The 23,251-nt window shown below is 40.8% G+C and overlaps 1 protein-coding gene across 1 annotated transcript in view; it reads right to left on the bottom strand.

The window, feature by feature from the left end:
* Positions 1-12,920: 12,920 nt before the first annotated feature.
* The window catches only part of LOC120857077 (cytochrome P450 2J2-like), a 36,708-nt gene continuing 26,377 nt past the window's right edge, over positions 12,921-23,251 (bottom strand). Inside the window, exons 8-9 of the mRNA XM_040232724.1 lie at positions 19,055-19,193; positions 12,921-13,425 (exon numbers count right to left, since the gene is read on the bottom strand). Coding sequence (XP_040088658.1) covers positions 13,247-13,425; positions 19,055-19,193 — 318 coding nt within the window. The 3' untranslated portion in view covers positions 12,921-13,246. The remainder of the gene's footprint in view (positions 13,426-19,054; positions 19,194-23,251) is intronic.

Raw genomic sequence — 23,251 nt, 5'->3', positions numbered from 1 at the left:
ATAATAAAGTTAAAATTTAACCACCAATAGATTTCTATAAGTAGTTATAAATGTCTACATAAGAAGAAAATGAGAAAGATCTCAAACAATCTAATTTTATACCTCAAGGAACTAAAACAAAACAAAAACAAAAAACAACAACCAAGAAAAAGAAAAAAAAACTGCTTTCTAAGTTGGCTAAAATATTAGAGGGGAAATATATCAAATATAGAAAAATGACAGGAAAAACAACCACAAAACTAAGAATTTTTTTTAAGTAAAGATAAACAAAATCAAAAAACCTTTGATGGACTACTGAGAAAAAAGGAAGATGACATAAATGAAATCAGATTTGAAAAAGAAGACATTATAATAAAAGCTTCAGAAATAAAAAGGATCCAAAGGGTTATTATTAATGATTAAATGCCTACAAATTGATAGCAAAAAGTAGACACATTTCTAGAAAAGTTTTAAGAAAAATATAGAAGCATAAAGAGACCTAATAAAATAAGTAATTGAAGCAGTAATCAAAAACTTCCCCACAAAGAAAATACCAGGGCCAGATGGCTTCATTGGTACATTCTACCAAACATACACAAAGAATTAATACCAATTCTTCTTGAAAGCAGAAATGGCCAAATATCTGAATTCATTTGATGAGGCCAAAATCATCTTGATTCCAAAGTAAAACAAAGACATCATAAGAAAATAAAATAATAGGCCAATATCTCTAATAAGCAGAGAATCAAATATCTTCAGTGAAATATTAGTAAATCAAATTTCCACAGCACATTTAAAGGATAATAGACTATGACTAAATGGGACTTATCCCCAGGTCACAGGATGGTTCAACATAAACAAATCAATCAATGTGATTCACCTCATCAATGGAATGAAGCATAAAGGCTACATGATCTTCTCAGTAGAATAGAAAAAGCATTTGACAGAATTAAACATCTAATCATGATAAAAACTCTCAAGAAATAGGTGTACATGGAACTGACCTTAAAGACTTTATATTAAAAGCCTATAGGTGACAATCAGTGGGGGGAAACAGAAAGTTTTTCTTCTAAGAACTGGTACAAGACAAAGATGCCCATTCTTACCACTTCTATTCAACAGAGTTGTGGAAGTCCAAGCCAGAGCAATTAGAGAAATAAAAGAAATGAGGCATTCAGATTGGAAGAAAGAAGTAAAATTGCACTGTTTTGCAGATTATATGGACATATATGTAGAAAACACTGAAGACTCAAACAAAAGTTTTTGTTTAAAAATTCTTTGACTGAATAAACAACGTCAGTAAAGCTGAAGGATAAAAATTGACATACAAAAATCAGAGAAGACTTAATACTTATCCTTTTGAAACTGTGCCCCCCCCCAAAATGCAGAGGAACAAAAACTACCAAATTCATTCTATATGAGGCCACCATTACCTTGATTTGAACACCAGACCGAGATACTACAAAAAATTACAGGCAAGGATCACTGATGAACAAAGATGCAAAAGACCTCAACAAAATACAACCAATCCAAATCTAATAATACATTAAAAGGATCACACACCCTGATCAAGTGGGATTTAGCCCAGTTATACAAGTTTTTCAATATCTGCAAATCAATTAGTGTGATACACATATTAACAAACTGAAGAATTAAAAACCATATGATTATCTCAAAATATGCAGAAAAGTCTTTCAACAAAATTCAACATTCATTTATGGTCCAGCGTTTCTCATGATGTACTCTGCTTAGTCCAGAAAGTGGGCAAAGAGGGAACATATTTCAACATAATAAAGGCCATGTACAACAAACCTAAAGCTGAAAGCATTTCATCTAAGACCAGGAACAAGACAAGAATATTCACTCTCACCTTATGCAACATTGTTTTGAAAATCCTAGCCACAGCAATCACAGAAGAAAAAGAAATAAAAGTAAATCAAATTGGAAAAGAAGTCAAACTGTCACTGTTTGCAGATAACATGATACTATACATAGAAAATCCTAAAGACATTACTAGAAAACCATAGCTCATCAGTGAATTTAGCAAAGTTTCAGGCTACAAAATTAATTTTCAGAAATCTGTTGCATCTCTATACACTGACAATCAATGAAAGATCAGAAAGAGAAATTCAAGAAACAATCCCATTTACATTGCATCAGAAAGAATAAAATACTTAGGAATATAACTGCCTAAGGAGACCTTTAAGATGCTGATGAAAGAAATCAAAGACAACACAAACAGGTGGAAATATATACCATATTCTTCAGTTCAGTTCAGTTCAGTAGCTCAGTCGTGCCTGACTCTTTGCGACCCATGAATCGCAGCACCCCAGGCCTCCCTGTCCATCACCAACTCCCGGAGTTCACTCAGATTCATGTATATCGAGTCAGTGATGTCATCCAGCCATCTCATCCTCTGTCGTCCCCTTCTCCTCCTGCCCCCAATCCCTCCCAGCATCAAAGTCTTTTCCAATGAGTCAACTCTTCGCATGAGGTGGCCAAAGTACTGGAGTTTCAGCTTTAGCATCATTCCTTTCAAAGAAATCCCAGGGTTGATCTCCTTCAGAATGGACTGGTTGCATCTCCTTGCAGTCCAAGGGACTCTCAAGAGTCTTCTCCAACACCACAGTTCAAAAGCATCAATTCTTCGGTGCTCAGCCTTCTTCACAGTCCAACTCTCACATCCATACATGACCACAGGAAAAACCATAGCCTTGACTAGACAGATCTTAGTCGGCAAAGTAATGTCTCTGCTTTTGAATATGCTATCTAGGTTGGTCATAACTTTTATTCCAAGGAATAAGCATCTTTTAATTTCATGGCTGCAGTCACCATCTGCAGTGATTTTGGAGCCCAAAACTATAAAGTCTGACACTGTTTCCACTGTTTCCCCATCTATTTCCCATGAAGTGATGGGACCCAATGCCATGATCTTCGTTTTCTGAATGTTGAGCTTTAAGCCAACTTTTTCACTCTCCTCTCTCACTTTCATCAAGAGGCTTTTTAGTTCCTCTTCTATTTCTGTGCGTAAGAGTGGTGTCATCTGCATATCTGAGGTTATTGATATTTCTCCCGGCAGTCTAGATTCCAGCTTGTGTTTCTTCCAGTCCAGCGTTTCTCATGATGTACTCTGCTTAGGAGTTAAATAAGCAGGGTGACAATACACAGCATGTACTCTGCCTATAAGTTAAATAAGCAGGGTGACAATATACAGCCTTGATGCACTCCTTTTCCTATTTGGAACCAGTCTGTTGTTCCATGTTCAGTTCTAACTGTTGCTTCCTGACCTGCATACAGATTTCTCAAGAGGCAGGTCAGGTGGTCTAGTATTCCTATCTCTTTCATAATTTTCCACAGTTTATTGTGATCCACACAATCAGAGGCTTTGGCATAGTCAATAAAGCAGTAGATGTTTTTCTGGTACTCTCTTGCTTTTTCCATGATCCAGCGGATGTTGGCAATTTGACCTCTGGTTCCTCTGCCTTTTCTAAAACCAGCTTGAACATCAAGAAGTTCACGGTTCACGTATTGCTGAAGCCTGGCTTGGAGAATTTTGAGCATTACTTTACTAGCATGTGAGATGAGTGCAATTGTGCAGTAGTTTGAGCATTCTTTGGCATTGCCTTTCTTTGGGATTGGAATGAAAACTGACCTTTTCCAGTGCTGTGGCCACTGCTGAGTTTTCCAAATTTGCTGGCATATTGAGTGTAGCACTTTCATAGCATCATCTTTCAGGATTTGAAATAGCTCAACTGGAATTACACCACCTCCACTAGCTTTGTTCATAGTGATGCTTTCTAAGGCCCACTTGACTTCATATTCCAGGATGTCTGGCTCTAGAAGAGTGACCACACCATCGTGATTATCTGGGTCGTGAAGATGTTTTTTGTACAGTTCTTCTGTGTATTCTTGCCACCTCTTGTTAATATCTTCTGCTTCTGTTAGGTCCATACCATTTCTGTCCTTTATCGAGCCCATCTTTGCATGAAATGTTCCCTTGGTATCTCTAATTTTCTTGAAGAGATCTCTAGTCTTTCCCATTCTGTTGTTTTCCTCTATTTCTTTGCATTGATCGCTGAAGAAGGCTTTCTTATCTCTTCTTGCCATTCTTTGGAATTCTCCATTCAGATGCTTATATCTTTCCTTTTCTCCTTTGCTTTTTGCTTCTCTTCTTTTCAGAGCTATTTGTAAGGCTTCCCCAGACAGCAATTTTGCCTTTTTGCATTTCTTTTCCATGGGGATGGTCTTGATCCCTGTCTCCTGTACAATGTCACGAACATCATTCCATAGTTCATCAGGCACTCTATCTATCAGATCTAGGCCCTATTTCTCACTTCCACTGTATAATCATAAGGGATTTGATTTAGGTCATACCTGAATAGTCTAGTGGTTTTCCCTACTTTCTTCAATTTAAGTCTGAATTTGGCAATAAGGAGTTCCTGATCTGAGCCACAGTCAGCTCCTGGTCTTGTTTTCGTTGACTGTATAGAGCTTCTCCATCTTTGGCTGCAAAGAATATAATCAATCAGATTTTGGTGTTGACCATCTGGTGATGTCCATGTGTAGAGTCTTCTCTTGTGTTGTTGGAAGAGGGTGTTTGCTATGACCAGTGCATTTTCTTTGCAAAACTCTATTAGTCTTTGCCCTGCTTCATTCCGCCTTCCAAGGCCAAATTTGCCTGTTCCTCCAGGTGTTTCTTGACTTCCTACTTTTGCATTCCAGTCCCCTATAATGAAACGGACATCTTTTTTGGGTGTTAGTTCTAAAAGGTCTTGTAGGTCTTCATAGAACTGTTCAACTTCAGCCATATTCTTAGATTGGAAGAATCAATATTGAGAAAATGAGTATACTGACCAAGGCAGTCTACAGATTGGATACAACCCCTATCAAATTATCAATGGTATTTTTCATAAAACTAGAACAAAATAATCTTAAAACTTGTATAGAGACACAAAAAAACCCTGAATAGCCATAGCAATCATTAAAAAGAACAGAGCTAGAGAAATTAGGCTCTTTGCCTTCATACTGTACTACAAAGCTATAGTCACCAAAACAGTATGTACTGTCACGAAAATAGAAATGTAGACCAATGCAACTGGATAGAAAGCCCAGAAATAAACCCATGTATCTACGGTCAATTCATCTATGACAAAGGAGGCAAGACTATACCATGGGGTAGAGACAATCTGTTTAACAATGGTCCTCGGAGATCTGGACAGCTATATATGGAAAACTAAATTAGAACATTATTTAGCATCATACATAAAAATAAGTTCAAAGTGGATGAAAGGCCTAAATGTGAAACTGGACAATATAAAACTCTTAGAGGAAAACACAGGCAGAACAATCTCCAACATAAATCACAGCAATATCTTCTTTATCTCCCAGAGCAACGGAACTGAAACAAAAATAAACAAATGGGACCTATTTAAATTCAAAAACTTCAGCACAGCAAAGGAAACCATAAGCAAAATGAAAAGGTAATCCATCAATTAGGAGAAAATGTTTGCAAATCATGTGATCAATAAAGGATTAGTCTTCAAAATTTACAAACAGTTCATGTGGTAAACCCCATCAAAAAATGGGTGAAATATCTAAAACATTTCTTCAGAGAAGACATACAGATGGCCAAGAGGTACATAAAACGATGTTCAACAGTGCTAATTATTAGAGTAAGGCAAGTCAAAACTACAATGAGCTATCACCTCACACCAGTCAAAATCTCTATCATCAAAAAATCGACAATAAAGGTAGAAGGGTCAGGGAAAGGGGAGTTTGGGATTGAGATGTACATACTGCTATATTTAAAACTGATTATCAACAAGGACCTACTGAATAGCATAAGGTAATCTGCTCGGTGTTATGTGACAACCTAAATAGGAGGGAAATTTGAGGGGGAATAGATCCATGTATGTGTGTGACTGGGTTCCTTTGCTGTATGCCTGAAGCTATCACAGCATTACTGGTGAACCATATAACTCCAATATAAAATAAAAAGTTTAGAAAAAAATCAGCGTTTGTATACACTAACAATGGACTATCCACAAAGGAAAGTAAGAAAACAATCTCATTTACAACAGCAACATAAAGACTGAAAATACTTATGAATACAGTTAATCAGGTGAAAGACTTGTACATTGAAAATTATAAAATATAGCAAATTAAAGAAGACCTGGATACATGCAAAGACTTCCCATTTTCATGGATTGAAAGAATTCATATTGTGAAAATACTACCTAAAGTTATCTACATATTGAATGTAAACCTTATCAAAATCCTAATGGCATTCTTCTCAGAAATAGGAAAAACATAAAATGCATATGGAAGCAGAAAAAAAAACCCTGAACAGCTAGAGTAATCTCGAACAAGAGGAACAAAGCTGTAAGCATCACAGTTTTGATTTCAAAATATGTTGCAAAGCTATAGTATTGCAAACAGACATATAGACCAATGGAACAGAATATTGAGCCCAGAAATAAACCCACACGTTATGGTCAACTGCTCTTCAACCACAGATCTAAGAACACACAATGGGAAAAGGCAGTATTGGGAGAGCTGGATGTCCATATGTAGAAGAATGAAACAGAAACCTTACCTCACACAATACACAAAAATCAACTTCAAATGGATTAAACACTTAAAGGTAAGAGTCAAAATTCCAAAAATATAGGGGGAGAAGTTCTTGACATTGGCTTTAATAACAATTTTTTGGTCACAACACCAAAAGCACAGACAACTAAAGCCTAAAGAGACAAGTGAGAACATATCAAACTCAAGAGCTTTTGAACAGCAAAGGAAACAATCAAAAGAGTGAAAAGGCAACCTGTGGAATGGGAGAAAATATCTGCAAAGTAAGTATGGAGATATATATACACATAGCTATATGTATATATATATGAAGTCAAGTCACTCAGTCATGTCTGACTCTTTGCGACCCTATAGACTGTAGCCCACTGGTCTCCTATGTTCATGGGATTCTCTAAGCAAGAATACTGGAGTGGGTTGCCATTTCCTACTCCAGGGGATATATATATATATATATATATATATATATATAATATACACTATATTTGCAAAAATATATATATATATATACACACACAGGCATTATATATTAGGCATTAACATACAGTGTATATAAAGAACTCATAAAACTCAATAGCAAAAAATCCAAATAACTCAAACAAAAACTTGAATAGATATTTCTCAAAAGAAGACATGCACATGGCCCAAAAATTAGTGCTCAACATTACTTACTAGTAGTGAAATGCAAATGAAGGCCACAGAGATGTCACCTCACAATTTTTAAAATGGCTAGCATCAAAAAAAACCCAAAAAACAAGTCTTGGAGAGTATGTGGACAGAAGGGAATCCTTATACACTATTGATGGGGAAGTAAACTGGTACAGCCATTATGGAAAACAGTAGAGAGGATCCTCAAAATTTTTAAAAAATATGTACTGTATGATCCAGTCATCCCACTTCTGGGAAAATATCCAAAGAAAGGAAATTAGTATATTGAAGAGAGAGCTGCACTCCCAAATCCACTGCAGCATTATTCATAAAAACCAAGATATAGAAACAAGCTAAGTGTCTGTCACTGGCGAATGAATAAAGAAAATACAAAGTGCACGTATGGGCTTCCCAAGTGGCTCAGTAGTAAAGAATCTGCCTACAAATGCAAGAGCCACAGGAGTTGCAGGCTCCATCCCTGGGTCAGAATGATCCCCTGGAGGAGAAAATAGCAACCCACTCCAGTATTCTTGCCTGGGAAATCCCATGGACAAAGGAGTCTGGCAGCCTACAGTCCATGGAGTGGCAAAGAGTTGGACACAACTGAGTGACTGAGTTGTGATACACACAAAGTGTGTGTATATATACATACACACACACACACACACTAACCAGAATTTTTTAAGCCTTAAAAGAAAAGAAATTCTGCCATTTGCAAACAAAGTGAACCTGGAGTACATTATGCTAAGAAAGATAAAGTCATGCGAGAAAAAGAAGCACTATACTATCTCACTTAAATGCTGAATCTAAAAAAGTCAAACTCATAAAAGCAGAGGGTTGAACCATGGCTACCAGTGGCTAAAGGGTGCGGGATGTGGGGAGATATTCATCAATGGATACTAGGGTTCAGTTTGTGGGTTAAGTTCTGGAGATCTAATGTAGAGTATGATGATAACATACTTGAAATTTTCTAAAAGTATAGGTCTTAGATGAAATATCACACACACACACACAGGTAACTAGACATGATACATGTTATTTAGCTTGACTGTGGTGAATTTTCACATTGTGTACTTAATATATACAAATATCAAGTATACCCCTTGAAAGTGTAGTTGCTCAGTCATGTCCAACTCTTTGCGACCCCACAGACTGTAGCCTACCAGGCTTCTCTGATTAAATCCATAGGATTTTCCAGGCAATAGTACTGGAGTGGGTTGCCATTTCCTTCTCCAAAGTATACCCCTTAAACATATGCAAATATATCTTAAAGTCTTTTGGCGGTGGTGGTGGTTTAGTCGCTACGGTGTGTCTGACTCTTGCGATCCCATGGACCATAGCCTGCTAGGCTCCTGTGTCCATGGGATTCTCCAGGCAAGAATACTGGAGTAGGTTGCCATTTCCTTCTCCATGGGATCTTCCCAGCCCAGGAATTGAACCCAGGTCTCCTGCATTGCAGGCAGATGATTTACCAACTGAGCTACGAGGGAACTAATTTAAATCTTAATTAAAATATATTAATAATTAAAGTTGTTAAAATTGCTCATTTGAAGTGTTTGTTTAGTAATTCCAATGTCTGGGTTTTTCAGGGATAGTTTCTAATTGCTTTTTACTGCGTATGTGGGCCACAGTTTCTTATTTCTTTACATAGCTATAATTTTTTTGTTTAGAATTTGACCTTTTAAATGATACAATGAGGAAACTCTGGACCACCACGAGTCTGTTATTGTGACTGTCAGTTTTTGTTGCTTCCTGTTTAGTGACTTTCTTGGAATAATTCTGTAAAATGTCTGTTCTTCACCACGTGGGCCGCCTGAATGCTGTGCTGTTCGCCTTGTGCTCCAGCAAATGTGTGCACAGAGGTCTCCTCAAATGCCTTGAACCCAATGGTCTCTCAGGGCTCTGCATGTGATTTGGGTTAAGCCTTCAACACTTCAGCAGGCAGTTCACACCCTATATTAGCATTAACTTCCTGTTTGGGCAGAGCCTGGAGGTCAGCTGGAGATGAAATTAGTGCTTCCTAGGTTCCTCCTGAGCATGCACAGAGCCCTTGAAGGTACATAGCTTTCTAAATTCCCAGGAATATGGCAGAGATTGTTGAAGCCCCAGTGGACACATCCTTCCCCAGTTTTCCCTCTTAATCCTCTGGGCAGCATGTCTTTCCCCCTCATGTTACACCAATGTCCAATTGTCCCTGATGTGTTTGAATACATGCCTTGTAGTGTGGTTCACACAGGCTGGGCTTGGAGGCAGGTTAAGTAAAGACAATGTGAAGAGTTGACTCATTAGAAAAGACTCAGATTCTGGGAGGGATTGGGGGCAGGAGGAGAAGGGGATGACAGAGGATGAGATGGCTGGATGGCATCACCGACTTGATGGACGTGAGTTTGAGTGAACTCCGGGAGTTGGTGATGAACAAGGAGGCCTGGCGTGCTGCAATTCATGGGGTCGCAAAGAGTCGGACATGACTGAGCGACTGAACTGAACTAACGGACTCCCGTGGGGATCCAGTGGCTAAAATTTCACCTTCCAATGTGGGAGGTGCGAGTTCTCGATACCTGGTTGGGGAGATTGTACATGTCTTGTGGCCAAAACAACCAAAACATAAAAAAACAGAAGCAATATTGTAACAAATTCAAAAAAGATTTTTAAAAATGGTCCACAGTGAAAAAGATCTTCAGAGAAAAAAATACAGGCCTTGAGAGTGGGTCTTTCAAGGGATCTGCCAGATAGTCCAGTACTGACAGCTGTCTGGGCTCAGGGCCTTTGGGGAACACACTCCAGCAGCTGTTTGGCACCTGGTTTTCTTGGCTGCCAGAGTTGCCAGGCTGTTGCTTTTCGGGTGACTGCACAGCTGGGGAGAGAAAAGCTGGAGCAGGGGCACAAGAGCTCAGTGCTCCTACTGAGATTCAGCACTCCTTTTGTTTTTCTTTGAGTTTTTCCTTAAACAGAAGCTCAAGTTGTTCCAAGACTTTGCATGCAATGCTGTAGTTGCCGCACAAAATATGGTTAATGTGTGGAATTCTGTAAATGTGGATTTTGAGAACATTTGTTGGTTTTCTCTGTGCTTTTATGGAGAAGTAGATTTCAGAATGTCTTTACTTTGCCATTTCAGAAGTTCTCCCCATAAGTCAGAGTTTTGGAAGTAGAAGGGACCTGAGCAAGCAGTCTTTGAGATCAACATTTTCCAGAGTGTGACATGAAGGCTTTTAAAAGGCCTGCTGCGCATAGCAGACATCTCTGACACGCTGCAGCATTGATCAGTCTGCCCTGACAATCACTGGGCTACTCCCCCACCCCATCCCAAACCCAGTAGTTTCAACAAACATTTGGTGAATGCCTACTATGCAACCGGCTTCCCTGGTGGCTCAGAAGGTAAAGCCTCTGCCTACAATGCCAGAGACTTGGGTTCGATTCCCTGTGTCTGGAAGATCCTCTGGGAGAAGGAAATGGCAACCCACTCTAGTACCCTTGACTGGAAAATCCCACTGATGGAGGAACATGGGGTCACAAAGAGTCAGACACGACTGAGTTCACTTTCACTAGGCAACCACTTAGATACTGAGCCTAAGGGAGCCAGGAACAGTCACCTCTGAAGAGCTCAGTACACTTAGGAGATTACATGGAAATAGGGAATTTAAACCTCTGAATAAAGTTCTCAGAGAATGAAGAAGGGATCAACTAACTGGCTGAGAGAGTCCAGAAAATCGAAGATTTGGCATTAAAGCAGAGTCTGCCAGACATAATTAGACATTTCTTACAGAAAAATACAGATAGACAAGAATATGATAAAGAACCTAGCCTGGAAGGAATTGATAGGAGGTAAGCATTTTGGCAGAAGTACTAAGAGATGTGTCTGAAGAGATGAGCTGGTGTCAGAGCAGAAAGACTACCATGTGCCCAGTTAGTGAGCAGGAGGAGCCCCTGACCTGCTCACTGACTGGGAATGCCTGGCTATGCCCGGTCCGCCTCCAGAGGGCGCTGTTCACCTAGCCCACCATGAGGGCATCCTGGGGGTTTACTATGTGGCAGCCCTGCTAAAGGATTCATAAAGATCCTGTGGTCAGTAGGGAGGAGAGTAACCTACAGTGAACCCACCTGACGACCTTATAAGAAGGCAGGGAAATTTAGAATACAGTAGAGGGAAAGGGGAGCTGGAGCTCCCCAAATGAACCAGGAATAAGAGAGTTACAAAAATACAGATGACAAAAATACTTGTGTAAATGGCTTGGACAGGAAGACAGTTCATAATTTATAGAGTCTCTCCAGTGAGCTTTGAGGAAAGGAGACATTTTGCATGGTCAGAAAGTTCAAATACTCCCAATCCTGTGTCCCCAAGTTTTCTGGTTAATTGCTGTCACACTCTGCTTGAGTCCGGGTCCCACTGCATCTATTAGACAGGATGAGTGTCCAGGGTTTTCCATTGATTCCACAAGTAGGTAAACTCCCGTCCTTCTAGAATCATGGAAAATGCACAGCAGAGCAGGAATGGACCTCCGAGATGAGTCAACGAAATCCACTGAGCACATAATGAAAAGCATTTTGATCAATTCTCAGTCTATGTGGATGATCTGATTGGGAGAAACAGAAGTGGGAGAGAAGCACTCAGATGTTCAGGAAGCGCACGGTCTGCTTTGAATGGCTTTATTCTAGAAATGTCCTTTAGGTTGCTTTCCGGAGATGCAACTTTCCAGGATGTTACAAAGAAAGAGCGCTCTGGTGGGTGGCTAGGGTTCTCACTTTCTATTCTAGACCAAATTCTCCATCTAAACTCTAGGAACACAACCAAATCTCCCAGCCAGACGCTTGCTCTCTCACTTGCCTTCTGTCCCTCTCTCTCTCCTGTTCTTGCTCTTCAGTGTCTTTCCCTTTCTAATGGTATTTATTGAATTAGCTTTCCTCTGAATTACAAGCAACAGGAATGAAAAGCCCAATGACCTCATGGCCCTTTTTGTTCTGAGCTATTTAAATTCCTTAAGTGTAGCAATGTTAGAAAGAAGACCTTGAATGGTTTAGTCCCATTCACTAGGTTTGTTGGTATCTGTCTGTATGGGGGTTGGCATCCAAACCCAGGGACTGTCAGTGGGACCTGGCCTTCCAGTTGGTGCCATTTTCTCCCCTCAGTGACCACACACAAAGAGGGCTGAGCAGGATTCTGGCATTTCAGTTTCCTGCTATAAAATATTCTACCATGCCTCAGCTGTTGTGTTGAGGCTGGGAATACTTGCCAACCAAAAGCCAACATCAGTTTGTGAGAAAAGATCACACCCACCACACTGTCAAATCCAATATGAAATGGCTTGGGAATAAAAAATACCAGAGAGGGGATTGAAGTGTAAGGAGTAGCTTAAAAGATAGAAAATATTTCCACATTTGTTTCCCCCCTAACCTGCTTACAACGTTTAGTTAAATGGAGTCCAAGACCAAGATAGTGCTTTGTTAGGTAAATCAGAGAACATTCTTCTTCACAGAAACTAATCTATAAATTAGGAATTCCACCTGCCCTGCTGACTTCCCAGGGGCCAGTCTGGGGCAGAAGCAGGGTAAGCCTGCCCAGTGCTACCAAGTGTGAGGGTCTATCTGGACACGGTCAGTGGCTGCCCCAGGGCCCAACTTCTCTTACCCACCGTTTGGCACCACTTTGACCCAGGCCATCTCTACAAGCCAGAGCAAATCAGTATCTAAGGAAGGAAGCAGAAGGAGGCAGATCAGAGCTATGACTTTTATGATGCACTTTATGGTTTCCAAGCCACTTAAAGCCCATTATTTCCTCTGATTTTTACAGCAATTCTTCCTTTTAGAGAAGAAATCATTGTCCACTTTAAATCCTCTGGATGAAAATGAAATCACTCACAACATAACTGATTTCCTCAATGCCCCACTGGAGACGGTAAAGCTGGGGTTTGGATCCAGTTCCTATGACCTGTCCCAGAGTCACTGGATGCTGTCCTCTCGCTTCTGAGCAGGCCCCGTGCCTTGAGGGGTGACAGGCCCATTCTTCCTGCTTTCCTTCCCCTCCCTCTCCCCAACAACTTCAGGCCCGAGGAACAGCACAGAGGCGATGGCTGACTGGGGAGAGGGTCAAGCCCATTCTGAACGTCAGGCTTAACTCTTCATTGTCTGGAGGCCTGAAGGTAAATTTTTGCAGAAGTGAGGTAAAAAAAATAAACAGCTCAGTTCTGGCCAATTGTTCTCCAAGGCACATCCTCTTTCCTGAAAAACAATAAAAAGTTACCTGTTCAGGTGGTGTCTGTACCAGCAAGGATTGAAATATTTTATGACTTCTTGTAAAACCTGAGCAAAGGGAGAGGGCCTGCCAGCCTCTGGGGCTTTATGTATTCAGTTTGATCACAACCACCTGGGTTAACCAATGGAGAAGGAAATGGCAATCCACTCCAGTATTCTTGCCTGGAAAATCCCATGGATGGAAGTACCTGGCAGGCTACAGTCCATGGGGTTGCCAACAGTCAGACATGACTGAGCGACTAACGCTCACACATACACACCTGGGTTAACCAAAGCTCAGCGAGCTAATTACACAATCACACACTCCCAGCCTGCAGGTGTGAATGAGAGAAGTGAGGCCTGAGCTGGCCCAGCACTAGCCTAACGTTGTTTAAATATCCATTAGCAAACAATAATGACTAAAGCAGATAAAAAACCAAAATCCTAGGTAGTTTTTCTCAATTGTTAAAAGAAACTTTTGAAAAGTGTAAGCAAGTAAATGTCAGATCAAAGTTTCTCAAGTACAAGGCATCTTCTCTCTACATCACAGTTCCCCCTATTATGACCAGGAATCTCCCTGCCATGCAGGGGTGACCCCATCTCATCCCACCTGTGTTCACATGCTCCAGGCTTCCCTCCTCTCCTACTTGGGCTACAACACCCCACACTGGGCTCTACCATCATCTCTTTTTTTTTTTTTGATTTTTTTCTTTTTTTAATATAAATTTATTTATTTTAATTGGAGGTTAATTACTTTACAATATTGTTTTGGTTTTGCCATACATCAACATGAATGGGTGTTTTAATAACTTACTTTCTCCCTAAGAAATAAGAAAAAAAAATTGTGAAACGTGTGAAGACAAAAAAAGATGTTTGTAACCCCCAAATTCAGACAAAACCCTTATTAATATTAGACATATTTCATCACTGTCTTTGTAAGGATTCTCCTGCACACCATCACTGGGATTACTCTAATTAATTCTGGGCGTTAGGTTACTTGGTATTTTCCCCTGTAATGAAACTTTCTTAGAAATAGTTAATGCAGCATGCCTCTGTTTTGTCCTTGCCTATGATGAGCTGTTAAGGAAATGAAATTAGAGAATATCTGCAAAATGTTGAATCAATTAAAATATGCTTTAGAATCATATCGTTCTTAAATTGTTTTGTGCCTATTTCCCACCAGTGGGTATCTAATTTTCCTGTTCCCCTCATCCTTATCTCTCTCTCTCTCTCTCTCTCTCTCTCTGTGTGTGTGTGTGTGGGTGTGTGTGTGTGTGTGTGTGTGTCTGCACCACTTGGGAAGCCTCCTTTATCTCTTTACCCATCACAAATAGTACAAGGAGGAATTTTGTTAAAACAGTAGCAGATCAGCTGTATTATAAATACCCAGGATTCTCCTAGAAGAATCCATATATGACAAAACTGGACCCACGGAATCAAGAACCAGGGTTACAGTACTTGTTTCATCAGTACCCAGCTCTGGGCTAGGAGTAAACCCTTTATTCCTACAGACCTGAATATGGCTCACCTGTCAAACACGTGAGATAATCTCTCTCCCAACTATATTACGTGGCTGGGTGAGCATACCAGGAAGACAGGAGATATGAATTATATGAATTTGCTTTTAAAATCATGAAAAGGAGGGCAACTTGATCTCACAGCTTCATCCTGGACTGCGGGAAATATGGACCTTCTCCTTGGTGCTTCCACTAACTGGCCATCATTAACTAACCAGGTCAATTACCTCATTAGTAAAATGAGGGAAATGACCTAGGGTGTAGGGGGAAAGTTCTTCATAATTTTATCTCCCATGATCCAGTGAATTAAAAAAAATTTTTCTTTGAAAAACGAGGACTCAGCCTCTTGCCTTTCATGAAGCTGTCTGCTGCTTTGTTGGATCGAAAGGGAAAAACTTAAAGGAGGAAAAGAAAATACAGCTTTGCAGTAACAGCTTTGCCATCTGCCCTGATTATATGCATGTGTCCTGATTCCACACCTGATCATCCTTTCCAGAGAAGGGAAGGAGTTGTCCACATTCTATCCCTTCAGGGAGGCTGTTTTTACAGAGTGCCAGATCAAGAATGAGGCAAAGCCAGCGTGCTCCAGAGATGGCCGTGTGGTGAGAAAACAAGACAGTGGTGTTGACTCTATCTCCTGAAACCTTTTAAGCTGGCCTCACTCCGTCACAGCTGAGGAAATCCCCAAATTGCTTGCCTTCTCTCAATGCATTCTCAGCAAAAAGACAGATAGTGAGACCAACTATTTGCAAAAATGGCTCCAATGTCCCCCCCCATCTCCCTGTACCCACATCATTGGCAACATGATTTCATAGCCCTTCCCATGAAAACTGCTACTTTCCCTTTCTCTTGAACTGGGGCACACACAGGTGACCTATGGTGGCTACCAGAACGCAGTGGAAGTGATGGTTGCCAGTTCCCAGCCTGGCCCTTAGGAGGCACTGCGTGCTTTTCTCCCTCCTGGGGTCTTATCTTCTACATGTACACCTGCTGGCTAGATTGCTAGAGGATGAAATTTGGAAAGAACCCCCACTGTCTCAGCTGAGGTCATCTTCCCTCAGTCTTCAGTCAGCTCAGCTCCCAAACAGGCAAGAGGACAAAGCTAAGGTCAGTAGAGCTCCCAGCTCAACTGCAGACTTGAGAGCAGTAATACACACTAAAGCTATGGTTTTTCCAATAGTCATGTACAGGTATAAGAGTAGGAACATAAAGAAGGTTGAGTGCTGAAGAACTGATGCTTTTGAATTGTGGTGCTGGAAAAGACCCTTGTGAGTCCCTTGGACTGCAAGGAGATCAAACCAGTCAATCCTAAAGGAAATCAACTCTGAATATTTATTGGAAAGACTGTTACTCAAGCTGAAACTCCAATACTTTGAACATCTGATGCAAAGAGCTGACTCACTGGAAAAACCCTGATGCTGGGGAAGATTGAAGGTAAAAGGAGAAGGGGCATGGTAGAGGATAAGATGGTTAGATAACATCACTGTTATATAATTACTCTTTTAATTATAGGCTTCATTTACAAAGAAATTATCTCATTTAATCCTCACAGCAGCCCAGTTATTAATAGTTAGGCAATGGATCAGTATCTCATTTCTTAATGTAAGGAAACTAAGAATAAGAGAGAATTGTTTCTTATTCAAGATCTTGAGCCCAAAGAATTGCCAGAATGGGGCCCAGACTCAAGTTTTTCATCTAGTGCTCCTTCTTGCGTAGTTAAAATGTAATTCACTTGCCCACTTAAAGCCTTTCCATTTTAAGATTCACCAAATTCATATCATATTATAATTCTCAATAGCAAAAACAAACAAAAAAACTGTGTCAAGAATGATTAAAATACTTAAAATATACATGTGAAACTTTGTCTTATAATAGGAAACATGAAGCTCTTACAGTCAGGAAGATTGAAAGGTATTTCTACATCTCATGTCTGTTTTCATGTTAGGAGGTGACTTGTCCAGTGTAAAGATGGCACAGAACCAGAGGAAGAAAGACACCAAAGATTCAATCAGAATCAGTTCAGAATCAGTTCAGATACACGCAGGACAGTGTCCTACAGCAGGAAAGCCTGGGCTTTGCATCACTTCTACATGGGGTCAAATTCCAGTCCCTCCCTCTCTGTGCCTTTGTGGCATGATCAGCAAAATAATACTGCTGTAGAAAATCAATCTATATTTAATTTAAATCAGTGATAAGAAAACTACTATAAATTCCAGAGTGCCAACTCATTGTAATATTTAGTTACTGTTTTGGAGGGAGATGCTGCTAGGAAGAACACAGGCTTTAGTATTTGATAAACTTGGTCAACACTGAGTTCTAGCTCTGTCTTGTGAGCTTTTTTATGACTGCAGGCACAGTAGTTGACCCTGCTAAGCTCCAGTTTCCTTCCATATCCCTAAAGGTGGTGAACAGAATTTGAACTTTGTAAGGTTACACTAGAACACATGCTTTTTCACTTTTTATGACAATTAAATTTATTTTTTTAATTGAAGCATATTTGCTTTACAGAATTGGAACACTCACTTTTTAAGAGGTTTTTTTTTTTTTTTTAACTTCATTCATTATCTTCAGGGCTGAATGTCTGATACATAATAGATGCCCAGGAAATACTTACAGAATTAAGAAACTGGAAATTTAGTTGAAATGATCTCTGCAACATACCTAACTTAATATGTGAAATATACTAAAATTTTTCTCACTCATTTTACAATGTTATAAATTAAAATACTCTTTCGGAACTGGCTGGCTTGGAAACCCGGGAGTTTTCACTGCACCTTCTTTCATACCTTTCAAATTGTATACCATGTAAATGTATTGATTAGTTATTTAAAGAGTTACTAGAATTTAAGACAGTAAAAGGACTTCTTAGGGACCAGTGATAGAGTAGAATCCCATTTAGTTAAGCCTATGGCACTTAAGAGTCACTTGTGATGCCCATAATGAGAAGCAAGGAGCCGCCTTCCTTGCCCCTTCCCCATCCTCTCCTAGCCAACTGACTCTAGTTCTGTGTGAATGGGTTGCCCTAAAAAGATCTTTGAACATTTAAAACTCTGTAAGGAAGGCAAGTATTCAACCTTCTCTCTGGGTGACAGGAAGGGTCTGAGCTCTTGTTTCAGCATTCTGGGGCCAGCACAACGTGAAGCTGAAATCTCCATCAGAGTCAGGCCAGGGCTTAGGAAGTAAAGGCATGAGTCCTGGTGATGCTGTACCCAGGGAATCCTGAGGTGCAACCAACAGCAAGAGAGAGTCACTCTGGAGGGGACTCTATGGTGTGGACTGAACACTGTTGCCAGCCATTCTGGTAAACAATGAATGCTGCCCTCCACAAAGCCATCAGTCACCGCAGCTGCCCCTAGTGCTGTGCTCTGCGTGGAATTCAGGATGGAGAAAAAGAGGATACTGGCTAGAGTGTTAGGATGCATATAAAGGACTGATGCTAAAGCTGAAACTCCAATACTTTGGCCCCCTCATGCGAAGAGTTGACTCATTGGAAAAGACTCTGATGCTGGGAGGGGTTGGGGGCAGGAGGAGAAGGGGACGACATAGGATGAGATGGCTGGATGGCATCGCTGACTCGATGGACATGAGTTTGAGTGAACTCAGGAGTTGGTGATGGACAGGGAGGCCTGGTGTGCTGCGATTCATGGGGTCGCAAAGAGTCAGACACGACTAAGTGACTGAACTGAACTGAACTGAAAGGAATAATTTCACTGAGCCCAGACTCTTGCATCTTCCCATAAAAAGAAAGGCACTAAAATCATTAACTTGAAATGTCTGGTCTTTTTGTGTGTGTCTGTCTAGCAGAATCTTATGATGTTTGATTACATGTTTATTTTTTTCTCTTTTCCAGCAAGAACTCCTACCTACCCTAGTTCTTTCCCTACCTTTTGGGAACAGTCCCCAAGAGCTATCTGAAAAGCCATCTTCCTGGGATATAGTCTTCTGTAATGTCCTGAATAAAAATTCTCAACTTTTAGGCTGAGTTTTTATTTTCCTGTTGAACCTGGAGACATACCAACTAAAGCAAAACACCAGGGAGAAGAGGCGGGAAGGGCAGAGAGGAGTCCTGGGTTCCCACACGCCTATTTCTTACTACTCACCTATTGAGAAAGGCAGGAAGGCTTCCCTTTTCTTAAACTGTCCATTCTCCAGAAAATGCTCCGGATTGAAGGTGTCAGGGGTGGCCCACTCTGCAGGGTCCCTGTGCAGTGCCGTCAGGTTGGTCAGCACCATGGTGCCCTGGAGAAGGCAGAAGAGACTCAGGCAGGGATTGACCCGCACGACATACGTGTTGTACAGAGGGGTGGCAGTCCCCCGGGACTCCACACCAAGCTGGCAGCACCCTGAACTCCCTCAGCCTCCCTGACCCACCACCTTCTGAGGCCAGCCCCTAGGACCCAGCTCTTTGCCATGGGACAGCTTACAGTGATGGACTGGGATTGTCTGCTGGGAAGTTGACCTGAGAAGTGTGACTGCTCTTAGTGCAGAATGGATCTCTGCAGGGACTTGTCAGTGTAGAACTTGGGAGGGAATACATATACATCAATAAGAGAATAGTGAGACATCTCCCATTTGCTTCCTTCCAATGTCTAGTCTGTTCTACAGAGGGTTTAATAATAGAATGAGGTCACCCAGCAAAAGGAACCGCTATTCTTCCAGACATAGAGCAAGAAACCTAGGTGTCTTCCATAGTGCCTCCCTTTCCCCCATTCTTCCTTCAACCAACCCTTCTTTTGGTAAACTTTACTTGAAATTTCTCTTGATCCTGTTATTCCATTTTGTGTCCACCACTGCCACCTGATTCAGGCCACCACCTCGCTTCAGTCGTGTCCGACTCTGTGCCACCCCAGAGATGGAAGCCCACCAGGCTCCCCCGTCCCTGGGATTTTCCAGGCAAGAACACTGGAGTGGGTTGCCATTTCCTTCTCCAATGCATGAAAGTGAAAAGTGAAAGTGAAGTCGCTCAGTCTTGTCTGACTCTCAGCGACCCCATAGACTGCAGCCCACCAGGCTCCTCCACCCAAGAGATTTTCCAAGCAAGAGTACTGGAATGGAATTGCCTTCTCCACCTTGCTTGGCTATCTGCCAGTAATAGCCCTGCCTATGCCCATATTCTCTTTTCCCCTTCAGTGTGCTCCACATGATGAAAGCAGAGTTAGCTTTGAATAAGAGTTAATCATTCCACTCCTGTCTACCCACCACACCTGGAACATGATAGATACCCTCCAATAGCTCCCATCACTCTTAGATGAAGGACACATCTCCTGCTCCCTGTCTGAGTCACCCTCCTGCCTGCACTCCCACTAAATCAAGCTTCTTTCAGTTTCTCAAACATGCCACATTTCCCCACTCATTTCTGTGCCTTTTTACATGCTGTTCACCTTTGTCTGAAATGTCCTTCCTTCTCATTTTGTCACTGAGTTAACTCTTAACCACCCTTAATCCTCTGCTCAAAGATCACTTCCTTTGGGAAGTCCTCTCTGCCCACTCCTGCTCCCACTCCTCATTGCAGCCAGCCTGCATCTTCCTAGAAACCAGTGATTTTTTTCCTTTAGATAGTTATCACAGTTGTACTTTTAAACTTGCATGATTATTTTCCTCTGAGTTGTTCTCTGGGGCCTAAACATTTTAGGTGCTTAATGAACATCTGATGAATTAATAAAGAATAATAAGTGCTATTTTGAGAACTTTCTATAGTAAGCACAAGGTTAAATATTCTACATGCATGACCTCATTACATATCCATCTGTGAAATGGATTTAAATGCATTCTCACAGATAAAGATTTTAAAGCTCTGAGAGGTGGAATAAGATGCCCAGAGTCACAGGGTGGGAGGAGGTAGAAAAATGATTTGAATTAGGACATTTGACATCAAAGTTATGACCCCTAGCCTCTACAACATAGCCAACAGGATCTTTTAATTCCCAGGATGATTTTTTAAGTCAACATTAATAATCAATGTCAGAAGAAGTCTACTGATCTGGCATAGTTTCCTGGAGTTAAATGAATTGCTATAAAAATGCATAGATCACTTGAGAAATAATATAGACCTCAGCAAGAGTCAAATACGACTTAGCAACTAAACCACCACCACCAGCATTCAACCACAAATTATCAATTAGCAAGAAAATATTAGGTTGGTGCAAAAGTAATTGTGGTTTTGCACTACTAAATTTTGCCCTTTGATATTGGAATACATTCTTAAATGTGGTTATGTTATACATTATTTTCATGCACATTTCTTGCTGTATGTTTTTTTTTTTTTTGCTAATGACATTACTTGCTGTGTATTTTATATTTACTTTAGACTATGGAAATAATGTTAGACAAAAAGCAAATGTGAGCAATTTTCTTATGGGTCAGAGTGGGTCATAAAGCAGCAGAGACAACTTGCAGCATCAACAATGCATTTGGCCCAGGAACTGCTAATGAATATACAGTGCAGTGGCGGTTCAAGAAGTTTTGCAAAGGAGACAAGAGAGAGTCTTGAAGATGAGCAGTATAGTGGCTGGCCGTTGGAAGTAGATGACTGTTGGAGAGCAATCATCGAAGCTGATCCTCTTACAACTATAAGAGAAGTTGCTGAAGAACTCAGTGTCAACCGTTCCAGGGTCACTTGAAGCAAACTGGAAAGGTGAAAAGCTCGATAAATAGGTACCTCACGAGTAGACCGCAAACAAAAAAGATCATCATTTTGAAGTGTCATCTTTGCTTAATCTACACAACAAAGAACCATTTCTCGACTGAATGGTGATATGCGACAAAAAAATTGGTTTTATATGACAACAGGTGATGACCAGCTCAGGGGCTGGATCTAGAAGAAGCTCCAGAGCAGTTCCCAAAGCCAAATTTGCACTGAAAAAAGGTCAGTCACTGTTTGGTGGTCTGCTGCTGGTCTGATCCACTACAGCCTTCTAAATCCTAGCGAAACCATTACATTTGAGAAGCAAGCTCAGCAAATCAATGAGGTGCACCGAAAACTGCAATGTCTGCAGCTGGGATTAGTCCGCAGAATGGGCCCAATTCTTCTCCATGACAACAGCTGACTGCATGTTGCATACTTCAAAAGTTGAATGAATTGGGCTACAAAGTTTTGCCTTCTCCACTATATTCACCCGACCTTGGTAGCCAACCAATGACCACTTCCTCAAGCATCTTGATAACTTTTTGCAGGGAAAATGCTTCCATAACCAGTAAGAGGCAAAAAATGCTTGCCAAGAGTCCTGAAGGACAGATTTTTACACTACAGGGATAAGCAAACTTATTTCTCATTGGCAAAAATGTGTTGATTGTAATGGTTCCTTCTTTGATTAATAAAGATGTGTTTGAGCCTAGTTCACTTCAGTTCAGTTCATTCACTCAGTCGTGTCCAACTCTTTGCGACCCCATGGACTGCAGCACGCCAGGCCTCCCTGTCCATCACCAACTCCTGGAGTTTACCCAAACTCATGTCCATTGAGTTGGTGATGCCATCCAAGCATCTCATCCTCTGTCTTCCACTTCTCCTCCTGCCTTCAATCTTTCCCAGCATCAGGGTCTTTTCAAATGAGTCAGTTTTTCACATCACATGGGCAAAGTATTAGAGTTTCAGCTTCAACATCAGTCCTTCCAATGAATCTTCAGGACTGATTTCCTTTTGGATAGACTAGTTGGGTCTCCTTGCAGTCCAAGGGACTCTCAAGAGTATTCTCCAATACCACAGTTCAAAAGCATCAATTTTTTGGTGCTCAGCTTTCCTTATAGTCCAACTCTCACATCCATACATGACTACTGGAAAAACCATAGCCTTGACTACACAGACCTTTGTTGGGAAAGTAAAGTCTCTGATTTTTAATATGCTGTCTAGGCTGGTCATAACTTTTCTTCCAAGGAATAAGCGTCTTTTAACTTCATGGCTGCAATCACCATCTGCAGTGATTTTGGAGCCCCCCAAAATAAAGTCTGCCACTGTTTCCACTGTTTCTCCATCTATTTGCCATGAAGTGATGGGACCAGATGCCATGATCTTTTGTCTTTTGAATGTTGAGTTTTAAGCCTACTTTTTCATTCTCCTCTTTCACTTTCATTAAGAGGCTCTTTAGTTCTTCTTCACTTTCTGCCATAAGGGTGGTATCAGGTTACTTCCTGACCTGCATACAGATTTCTCAAGAGGCAGATCAGGTGGTCTGGGATTCCTGTCTCTTTCAGAATTTTACACAGTTTATTGTGATCTACACAGTCAAAGGCTTTGTCATAGTGAATAAAGCAGAAATAGATGTTTACAGTGATTTTGGAGCCCCCCAAAATAAAGTCTGTCA

This window comes from Oryx dammah, unplaced genomic scaffold (genome assembly GCF_014754425.2).
Source record: "Oryx dammah isolate SB20612 unplaced genomic scaffold, SCBI_Odam_1.1 HiC_scaffold_28, whole genome shotgun sequence".
NCBI lineage: Eukaryota > Metazoa > Chordata > Mammalia > Artiodactyla > Bovidae > Oryx > Oryx dammah.
Note: the sequence above shows the minus strand (reverse complement) of the source record. Positions and strands in the feature narration are given on the sequence as shown.